The sequence below is a fragment of the Cryptomeria japonica genome, chromosome 1 (assembly GCF_030272615.1).
Source record: "Cryptomeria japonica chromosome 1, Sugi_1.0, whole genome shotgun sequence".
Taxonomy (NCBI): domain Eukaryota; kingdom Viridiplantae; phylum Streptophyta; class Pinopsida; order Cupressales; family Cupressaceae; genus Cryptomeria; species Cryptomeria japonica.
In genome coordinates, this window is record NC_081405.1 from 42,432,811 (window position 1) to 42,444,465 (window position 11,655).

The 11,655-nt window shown below is 36.4% G+C and overlaps 1 protein-coding gene across 2 annotated transcripts in view; it reads right to left on the reverse strand.

The window, feature by feature from the left end:
- The window catches only part of LOC131027396 (uncharacterized), a 203,545-nt gene extending 193,192 nt beyond the window's left edge, over positions 1–10,353 (reverse strand). For both annotated transcript variants that reach the window (XM_057957438.2, XM_057957437.2), the window contains exon 1: positions 9,832–10,353. In XM_057957438.2, the coding sequence (XP_057813421.2) occupies positions 9,832–10,224 (393 nt within the window). In that variant the 5' untranslated portion in view covers positions 10,225–10,353. The remainder of the gene's footprint in view (positions 1–9,831) is intronic.
- Between the last annotated feature and the right edge of the window lie 1,302 nt (positions 10,354–11,655).

The window sequence follows — 11,655 nt, forward strand, 5'->3', positions numbered from 1 at the left end:
GACAAACCATTAACTAACAGTTGGGTAAGTTATCAATTAGCTTCCCTCTGAATTTTCATGATGTACAGCTCCCTCATAAAATCAAATTTTGATTTTTTGGAATTTAAAATTGGGGTATGCTTTTAACTAGAAAGCAAGAAACGATAACTAACATTTACTCATAGCCATGAAATAAAGCGATCACAGGATCAAAACAAAACAAGAAATGGATATTTGCGACAACTTTCAACAAATAGATTGAAAATAACTATGAACATAACCAATTTCACACGATATTTCCAACACATCAATTGAAATATTAGTGAAAGACTTAAAAGTTTTCAATTTGATATTTCACCATGTTGGATATTTTGTCATTGATATCAAAGGTTGATGATCAAGGTTGTATAGCAACTTTTTGGTTGAGCTACTTGGTTGGCTGCTTGAGCTACTTGGCTGCTTGGTTGAGCTACTTGCCTACTTGCTTGAGCTACTTGGTTGTCCGGTTGAGCTACCTAGCTGTGTGTTTGACCTACTTGGTTGTCAATTTGAGCTGGTTGCTTGTCAAAGTCAGCAGCTTACTTGTCCATTCTTTGTGCCAAATCAGATTAATCATTTGCCACATCATCCTTTGAAGAAGCAAGTCAACTATATCGGCATGACTACCTTATTTATGTGCAGAGATTGATTTTGGTGGTTGGTGGCTATATCAATCTGCCTTCAACCCATACGTTTTTGTTAGAAATCCTTAATTTTGGCATGGCTTGTCAGAATTTCTTTATTTTGGCATGGCATCGGTCTTTATAATGTTTCGTGAATAAGTCATGCTTTGTGGCAGATGTTATTTTGGGCAGGCATTAACTTGGTGCTAATTTAAGAACCATTATTTCTATATTATGAGGAATCTATTTTTTATTCAGCCTCTTATGTTCATCGTGTAAGAGTGGGGAGCCATGGGATTTTACAAGAAGAAATTTAAGGCACTGCAGAAGGAAGAATTGTCAGAACGTGTGGATTCCTAAGCCTGTTGCTATTCACATTCTAAGAAAGGCATGAGGAAAATGGGATGTGTGGATAAGCTACGTTGAGTATTTTTTGCCATTCTTGCTGGATGTGACAATTTTTTGAGTGCTGAAATTGCATGCGGATTTCTGGGTAGCGTGAAGTGTATTCCACTCACAAATTTTATGCATTCATGCTTGAGCTTATTCCAAAGAAAGCCGTATTTGGAGATATATCTCTGCTAAGTGTCATTGTATCCGTCAATGCTGGAAAGTCAAAATTGTATCATACATCTCAGACCTATGCACAGACATTGAAGACTGACTCTGCTACAATATATCCCAGTTTGGGTTGCACTATTAATAGCTACTGGAGGTGTCTTATCACTGAACAAACATTAATGTACTTCCAGCAACTATGAATCAATATTGAGTTTGGTGGTGTGGCAGGTTGTTTTGGGAAGGGAGAGAAGGCTTGTGAGAATGAGTTGTTGAAAGGCCAGCAAATAGATTATTTTGCATGATATTGTGACATTTTGGGTACTGCCTCAGTGATGCCTTGCTACAGATTAAAGGAGATTGAATGTTAAGTCCCTGGAAAATTTTTGGGAGGTTAAAATGATTATCGAACCTGCTGATTGGGGTATTGTGATTTGTGATTAAAATATATTTTTGAATTGGAGCTCAAACGGAAGTTAGTGCCTCAGCTGATTGATGTCGGTGCTTCAAGGAGAGTTGGTGCTCTCTTTTGTAATTTGGGTTGGTGCTCATTTGTTAATGAAAGCTTTGTGTGCCATGGTTTTTTACCCGAAAGGGTTTTCCATGAGAAAATTGGTGCTTGTCTTGATGTCTGCTCTCTCCATGTTTTATGAAGTTTCATGTTTTTAGAAGTTTTTAAAAGATTGATTCACCCCCCCCCCTCTCAATAGTTTTTGTGTGCTCTTCAATTGGTATACCTTCGAAAATAGAGCTCAAAAGCTTGGAGGTTGATCCTAATAGCACACATGAGTGCTCTTGAAGGTCTTGCCACAAACAGAGCACCCCTTATTCGATGGCTCCAACTATGCATTCTAGAGTGTGCGAATGAAAGCTTATCTTATGTCCCTTGGTTTTGATGTTTGGAACAACGTGGTATCCAATTATACAATCCCTCCAAATCCTCCAACAGATGCTAATGGGAAGAGGGCTTTTGAAAGCAATGCTAAAACCATGAATGCAATCCTGTGTGGCTTATCAGAGACAGAATTTGTGAAGGTCATGCATTGTGATATAGCTCATGACGTGGGAAAAACTTCAAAATACATATGAAGGAGATGACAAGGTTAAAAAGGCCAAGCTACAAACTCATAGGATGCAGTTTCAAAATCTTAGGATGCGGGAAGAAGAGAACGTTGTTGCTTATTTTTTTAGAGTTGAAGAAGTCATAAATTCTCTCAAGGGCCTAGGCGAAAAAGTGAAAAAAATGTTGTCGTTCAGAAAATCTTAAGATCTCTACCCTTGAGATTTGATACATAAGTTTCAGCAATTGAAGAGATGGCTGATCTTGACAAGATTCATGGTCTAATTCATCATCCAAAAGGGAGACAACTTTCAAAGCCTCGAAGAAAGGAAAAGATAAGGAATGTGTGTCTAGTGAATGTTTTGATAAATAATCTGATTCTGATGAAGCACATTTTATGAGGAAGTTGAAGAAAGGTTCTAGTAAATATAAAGGTGAGTTGTCTTTCAAGTGTTTCAACTGTGGCAAGGTAGGACATTTGGCTACAAATGTCCATATGAGAAAAGTGAGGACAGCAGATATGAAAAGAAATCTAAGTTCAACAAAAAGAAATACAAGGGAAAGCAAAAGAAGACTCAGAATTTCAAAAAGAGTCTCTATTCTAAGGAAGAAAGTTATTCATTAGATGATAGTGATGAGGAATCCTTACATGATGAATGTTTATTCATGACCCTAGAAGAAACTAACACTGAAAATCAAGAAGATGAAGACTATTTTGATGAAGGTGAGGAAGAAGTAAATCTTGAAGAAGAGCTAATAAATGCTTTAAACGAAATCAAGAAACTTAGAAAGAAAAATCAGAACTTGAAGTTGCTGCTACAAGAAGAGAATGAGGTAAATACCAAGATATCTCAAGCCCTTGGAGAGGCAGAGAAGTTGATAGATGATTTGAAGATTCAGGTTGAAGAAACAAAGAAAATAAAAGAAATCATAAAACAGCTTAAGCTCAAGGAAGATTGTGAAAGACTTGAAGCTGAAATTGTGTCATTTAGAAAGCTGGATAAATCTTTGACACAATGGAATCATGAGAAGATTGATCAGAAAAGTCCCATGTCTTTGAAAAAGGTGATTGACTCACAAAAATTACCTACTAATAAAGGTGAAGTTGGCCTTGAAAAAGGTCAAAGTTCTAAAGCTACAAAAGAAGAACAACAGAAGATCAATGATAACAGCTCAAAGGATTCATCATCAAAAACCAGAAATAACGCTTTCAAGAAGCCTCCTCTCTCAAAACAACATGGATGAACAGTTTTAATAATTCTTTCTTTTATTGTTATTGTTTCTCTTGCAATTACTTTGGACACAAAACAATAAACTATAGAATGTTTGCAAGAAATGATTTCAGACTTATGAGTAGAAATTCTTTTGCTCCTCCAAGGAACTACAATGTTATATGTTATAAATGTAATAACTTTGGTCACATTGCAAAAGCTTGGTATGGCAGATTTCTCTAAGCAGAACAAGAAGGTTGAAAAAGAAGACAAAGAAAAGGAGGTTGCTAAGGTTTGGAAGAAGAAGGAAAAGGATGTGTTAGTTGAATCTCTGATTGTGCAAACAGCCTCTCTTACACAAAATGAAAAAGACACGGTATATTGACAATGGTTGTTCTAAGCATATAATTGGAGACAAGAGTAAGTTTATTACTCTCAAAAGCACTAATGGAGGTAAGGTAAGATTTGGAGGCAATACATTTGCAAAATCAAAGGTACAGCTACACATGTTTTGAATAATGGTGAGACAAAAGTTGAGAATGTCTTATCTGTAGAAGACCTAAAACACAATTTATCAAGTGTGAGGCAATTTTGTGATCAAGGAAACAATTTGGTTTTTAATTTAGACTGTTGTGAGATTAGAAAAGATAGTAAACATTTTGTTGATGCAAGAAGGGCTGCTAACAATCTATACATTCTTTACAATATCAAAAAGAAGAAGTTGGGAGTAATTTCACTCCATCATTAAATTGTTTTTTGAACTTAGGGGGAGTTTTCATTGTCACATTCTATTAGCCCCAAAATTTCAGTTATACAGGTTGGTTTCAGTCATTGATGTCAAAGGGGAAGTAGTAACTAGTAAGTCAGGGGAACAACATTGTTTCAGAGTTGGTTTGGTTTCAGGTTGGGTTGCCATCAATGACAAAGGGGGAGATTCTTGGATATTTTGTCATTGATGTCAAAGGTTGATGATGAAGGTTGTCTAGCAATTTTTTGGTTGAGCTACTTCATTGTTTGATTAAGCTACTTGGTTGCTTGGTTGAGCTACTTGGCTGCTTGGTTGAGCTACTTGGTTGTCTGGTTGAGCTACTTAGTTGTGTGTTTGAGCTACTTGGGTGTCGGTTTGAGCTGGTTGCTTGTCTAAGTCAGCGGCTTACTTGTCCATTCTTTGTGCCAAATCAGATTAATCATTTGCCACGTCATCCTTTGAAGAAGCAAGTTGACTACATTGGCATGACTACCTTATTTATATGCAGCGATTTGATTTTGGCTGTTGGCGGCTATATCAATCTACGTTCATCCCATACATTTTTGTCAGAAATTCTTAATTTTGGCATGGCTTGTCAGAATTTCTTTATTTTGGCATGGCATCAATCTTTATAATGTTTCATGAATGAATCATGCTTTGTGGCAAATGTTATTTTGGGCAGGCGTTAACTTGGTGCTAATTTAAGAACTGTTTTTTTATTATGAGGAATCTATTTTTTATTCAGCCTTTTGTCTTTCTTGGTCAGCGGATATGCTGGGTTTGTGTTCATCATGTAAGAGTGGGGAGCCGTGGGAGTTTACAAGAAGAAATTTAAGGCGCTGCATAAGGAAGAATTGTCAGAACATGTGGATTCCTAAACTTGTTGCTATTCACATTCTAAGAAAGGTGTGAGGAAAATGGGACGTGTGGATAAGCTGAGTATTTTTTGCCATTCTTACTGGATGTGACAATTTTCTGAGTGCTGAAATTGTACACCAATTTTTGGGCAGCGTGAAGTGTATTCCACTCACAAATCTTATGTATTCATGCTTGAGCTTATTTCAAAGAGAGACATATTCGGAGATATATCTCTGCTGAGTGTCATTGTATCTGTTAATGCTGGAAAGTCAAAATTTATGATACATCTCAGACCTGTGCACAGACTTTGAAGACTGATTCTGCTACAATGTATCCCAGTTGGGCTGCACGTGGAATTGTTACTAGCTATTGGAGGTGTCTTCTCACTGAACGAACATTAATGTACTTCCAGCAACTATGAATCAATATTGAGTTTAATGGTGTGGCAGGTTGTTTTAAGAAGGGAGAGAAAGCTTGTGGGAATGAGTTGTTGAAAGGCCAGCAAATAGATTATTTTGTATGATATTGTTGCATTTTGGATATTGCCTCAATGATGCCTTGCTACAGTTTAAGGAGATTGAATGTTAAGTCCCTGGAAAAGTTTTGGGAGGTTATAATGATCATCGAACCTCCTGATTGGTGTAATGTGACTTGTGATTAAAGTGTATTTTTGAGTTGGTGCTCAAACTAAGGTTGGTGCCTCAGCTGATTGATGTTGGTGCTTCATGGAGAGTTGATGCTCTCAGTGAGTTGGTGCTCACTTTTGTAATTCGGGTTGATGCCCATTTGTTAATGAAAGCTTTGTGTGCCATGGTTTTTTACCCGAAAGGGTTTTCCACAAGAAAATTGGTGTTTGTGTCTTGATGTCTGCTCTCTCTATGTTTTATGAAGTTTCATGTTTTTAGAAGTTTTTAAAGTACTGATTCACCCTTTCCCCCTTCCCCCCCACCACCACCCTCAATATTTTATGTATGCTCTTCACACCAGACAATGTAAGGAGATGAATGCTTAGTTAATGGATATCATGTTCACAGAGAAAGCTGATAACCAGATATTAATCGAAGCACACAAACTTGCAAATAAATATCACAACATAACATTCAAACTCACATGCACACTGACTTGTGAATCCCTTCAAAATGGGCAAATCTTTTATTATTTCCTTCTTCTGATCGTATCGCACTATCACACTACAATGTGATGAGGATCAAAAATTTGAACCCTTCCAATGTCTTTTGGTTACATATGTAAAGACTCGCACATGTAACCACTACAAAGCCTTGAAACTGTTTCTTTAAAATAAAATAATTAAAAAGTTTAATAAATTTTAAACATTATAAGCTTTTAAATATCTTATAAAACAAAAGACTATGGCTGAGGTGGCAAGTCTTGTGGACCTACATTGGCTCCATCCACAGGCACTTGCTGAGGTGATTTTGCTCTAGCTTTGTAATTCTTCAATGCATGAGTGACAGCTGGGATCTCGATGTGTTGTGGAATTGTCACGTTTTTGGTTCTCCACTTCCATAGAGCTTTATTGCTGTGAACGTTGTCTATCTTGGCAATGAAATTGGCTGGGTGATTCTCATAACAACATGAAACAGCATCAATTTTTGCTAATTTCTTCAAATTTTCCTGGCAAAAGGCATGTTCACTGGATAGCTCTTCTATGTTTTTTCTCAAATTCTTCATTCAACTCATCTACCGTGGCATCACCAGTATTATCCTTTTTCTTAAGCTGGTACCCAATGTCTAAAAGCTTCTTGTGGATATCAGCATTGACACTGTTGCATACATTTAATAGTTTACTTTGTTCCTTGATATCTTGTTTCAAGAAAGAGTCTTTCCACTCAATACTCTCCCTCACATAATACACCGAGTATCATCTACACCTGGAACAATCTGCCCTGTTGCTGCCTTGTCTAAGCCCATATCCAAAATGTCTTTAAATTCTAGATCAGATTGCAGCCAGATAGACTCCTCATGTTGGTGTTTATAATTTCAGTATTTATAGAATTTCTCAACAAAATCAGATCTTCATTTACCTTTCTGATATCTGCTCTATGAATGTAGGACCTTTAGATTTTATGTCTTTTACCCATTCTTGGGTAACTCTGCCATAGGAGCTATCTTTTTGCACCTTGCTTACCATTTCTTTCCCAGCGACTAAGCTTGGGTCAAAAGAAGCACCTGCTTGGCTGATTGGCTGGGGAGTAGGGTCTACCAAAGATTTCAAACAACTAGTAAGCAGCTCAGCAGCTCTCTTTAGCTCAAGTTTATCTTGTTTGTCTTTTTTTGTCCTTTCTACTAATTTGGAAGTTGTAACTTGAAAAATTGTAGACATCCCCATCCCTGCTCGGAGGCCCCAATCAAACTTAATCATGTTATAGTCACTTTTTGTGGCCTGGTTGGGTTCCTTCTGAGCTGAAGGGTGTGCAATTTCTACAAATAAGTGCCCAGTATCACTGTCCTCCATTAGCCTTCTGTAGTTTTCAACTTTTTAGGCTTGGGAATCCTTTGTAGCAACTACCCTACAATGTTGTCATCAAGTAAACTTACTGCACTATTTTTCTCTTCTTTGAGAGAGTGTTCTCTAACCATGAAGGAGAGGAAGAGTTGCCTACAGCTCCAGTTTCTGATTGGGAGCTGGGAGATGTGAATTGCAGAACCCTCCTTAATAGAGATATTTTAGCAACATTTTGCAGATTGAAAGGAAAAGGAGGGATTTGCCCTTGAGAGCAGCCTTATTTGTTACATTTTGAGGAAGTTGAGGAGGGTCAAGCTGAAGGCCAGATGAATCAAGGTCAATCACCTCTATCTCTACCTCTTGCTCATCGCCTTTCTCTTTTTCCTTCTCTTTATCTTTTTCTACTTCTTTCTCTACCTCTCTATCTCTAGGTGGACCATCTGTTGTGTTGCACACACACAACAAGGACCACCTTTAATTTTGCCTACTTCGCTGGTGTTATACAATAATTCTATCCTATTGGGGTAAGAGGAAAGAGAATTCTTGAATCAAAATTCAATCTTGTTAGGATTACGGAAGAGATAAAATACATCATGCAGATGTGGAGAGTCAGAATCAAAGAGTAAAGTTTCAATTGCAATGGCTTTGAATAAGTCATTGAAAGATTTGGACATTGAAAAATAGGGCATTAAGAACCCTCATTCGGTCTGAAATTGAGGAAGTGTTGTCTTGAGATCACTTACATTGCACACTAGAAACAAGTAAGGAAGCATATGAGCAAAGTGGAGTGCATAGCACCAAAACTCGGGACAAACTCAAGGAGGAACTTAAGACTTAAAGGAGTATAAGGAAAGAGTTCACAACCTAAGTCAGAAAGCTCAAGTTGGCCATCTCCATCTCCATCTTGTGACGTTCTTTCCCAAAGTTGGCCTCCTTCCTCCAGCCATAATAGATTGTTGTTCTCTCTGTCCTCACTCCTCAAATGAAGGTTTTGATTCTTTGTTATCCCCATATTGAAGTCCCATATATGAATATTTCCCAAGTACTAGAACTAATATGTCTTTTTTAGCAACACATAAAGGTCTTCACAATCTAAATTTATTTTCTTATGTCTTTGAACCTCTTAGTGCAAACTAACAAGCAAATATATTTCAGTAATATGTATCTTTTATTTGGGTCTTCTTTCTCCATTTTTATGATCCCACGACATGTTTCTCTATTTAGCACTATTACCCCACTATCCTTTACCAATTTCAGTCCTTACATTCCAAACTGAAATTTTCTTATATCCTTTCAATTTTGGATATTTGCAGCCATCATGCTCATGCATTTCCGTGAGAATGATAATGTCATTCCCATCTATTATGGATCCCAACCCAAAACCTCTTCTTCAAGGGTAACCCCTACAATTCCAACTTATCATGTTCAAGTACTCCCAAGGGACGTCGAATCTCTATTTCTTGTGTGACAATTGGTTGCTGATTTGGGTTTTCTCATTCTGCAACTATGCCCATTTCTTGGGCATCTCGTGTTCCCATTCTTCTCTTCTCTCTTCTTGTTGAGCTATGTTCAAGACTTTGTCTATGTATATGCATACCTGTAAAAAACCCTGTACTCCTTAATATCATGTCCTTGTGTTCTATTTTTCTCATGACAATTCTTCCATGCCTATTAATTCCTCCTATACTTTTTCCACCCTTGCCTGATTGATATATCCTATTCATTTTAGCAGGTCTTTAAAGAAGTCGCTTGCTATAATGTCTGCTTTCTCCTTCTTGTTGTAGTCCTTCAATCCTTTAATAATAATGTTTACAGCCTTATCCTGCCTGTCTTTTTCTTTTTTCATTTGCATTTAAAATTTACAATAAGATAAACTGGAATCCTATCCTAACAAATAGGAAACCGTATCTTTTAGCTCTCAAAATTTCAACACTTTCTTCTACAGCACGATTGAAATTTACCCTTCCAGTTTGAAGGGTACTTTTTCCACATGGTGTTATAGGAAAGCATCTCAAAAATCTTAGATTCTCAACATATTTTGATAGAATTAGCTCGTGCTACAAATTTAACAAAACCACCAACTTCTTCAAATTATCAATTGGCTTTTTTAACATTACTTGCTACTTCAAAATAAAATCCATGAGACCACCTGATTGTAAAAGGCTCCTGATTTTCCCTAAGACCATTTTGATTGACATGAATAAAATCATTTCATGCAATATCTGGTGATAACTGGTAGTGAAAAATATTTTTCCAAATTGTAAAAGACAGCGAAGAATAGTAGAAACCTCGGCAAAACGGCCTTTCTTAATTCTTGTGATACGACCAATAAATCTTTCCCCGGGCAGAGCTCTGTCGCACATCACAACAAATCCTGACTCTGCTATTTTGCAGACGCCCTTCCCCTTAAATGCCAAGCTCTCGCACACCAGCTCCACCACCTCATTCTTCTTCGGGAAATAGGATTTCTTCCGAGATTCGAACGCCCGACCTTCTCCATTGTGTAGCTGCGAGTCTGCATTGTCTTCATGGGCTAACGATGTGGATGATGATGAGGCTGCCGCTTGTGTATATTTAGGTGGTAAGGGTGTTCGTGTTTTCTGCGAAGCTCTTCTCAGACTTGAGTGAAGTGAAAGAGAAGCGCCATGCCGCCCTACCGCACACAGAAAATTGCAGGCCATGCCGATGCTAAAATATCTTGCAATCTGTATTTTTTACTGCGTGTAGCATACCCTGAGCTATATACTGCTCCTTTCAAACAAGGATAATTCTTGCGTCAATATTTTATGTGCTAGAATTCTAACATTAAATTAAATCGTGCAGTTCAATCCTATTTGTGTTCGACATTAAAATTTGTAAATAGGGGTTAACTTTTTATGGAGAATCAAAAAATTAGTTGTTAGGCTAAGAATTAACAATTTTTTTGAGTTTCGTGTGAAAAAGGTAGAAATGGTCAAAATAAGTTTGGGAAGAAAGAATGTGTATTTTCTGTATTTATGGAACAATAGAATCAAAGAGCCATTTCATTTTAGAGTGTGATGTTTTCAAGGATAGCAAGAACAATATGTAAATATATTGGCACGGTACTTCGAATAGTCTATTTAGCGAATGACTTTTGAGAAATTGGAGAGTTCATCATCACCTTAAATAGAAAAGGGATTGAATTGTACAAGCCATTAGATTGGTTGTCCCATAGACTATGTTTAGTCTTATAGACATTAAAATACTATTTTTCTTCTTCTTAATCTCAATAATTAAAATGGTGAAAAATGCATCCCTGCGATCTCTTGTTTTTGTCCGTTTTAATTAAACTATTGTAACAAGTGCTTTATTGATTAGTTCATTACAATTTGTTTCAAAATTAGACCATTTGGTTAAATTAATTATTAATATTACTTTCGTATCTCATCTATTTAGTATAGAATTTTTTGTTTCTTAATAAAAATGTGATGTCACCTTTTCCTAGTCAATATTAGTATATACACATAAAAATAAATATTTTATATTCATTAAATAATTATTCTTCTATTAAATAGTTAATTTGAAAAGATTGATTTGTTTAATTCACTTCATATCATTCTATTAATTAATTTAATTGAAACATTTTATTAATTAATTCGTTATATCTTTTTCTTCTAATCAATTAATTAAATATCTAATATTTAATTATTCCTCTATCTACTATCCTATAGTCTCATTAATTAAATTTTTTTAAATTATTTAATCCCTTTTCCAAGTCACCTTTCTATCTCCACTTTGCCAACTTATCTGTCATGTGGCTAAATTAACTCAACAAAAATTAAATTAAATTAAATCATTTATTAGCAACTTATCTCCAACTTCCAAATAAATGAAATATTGTGTACGTACACATATTTCCTAACCTTCTTCTATATTCTCTCCAACATCCCTATATCTTAGGAGGACTTAAGTTCACTTGCCCTCTCATTCTTACATCTTCTCCAACTATCCTATATCCTCTCGAGTCTTCAACTCAGTCAAGGTGAGATAAGTGGCACTTGTCTTCTCCTTCCCCCTTTCTCTCAACCTTCAACCTCTTACTCATAGCCATCCAATTTGTAAGATTTGATCATGACCGTTGATCTCTGCCA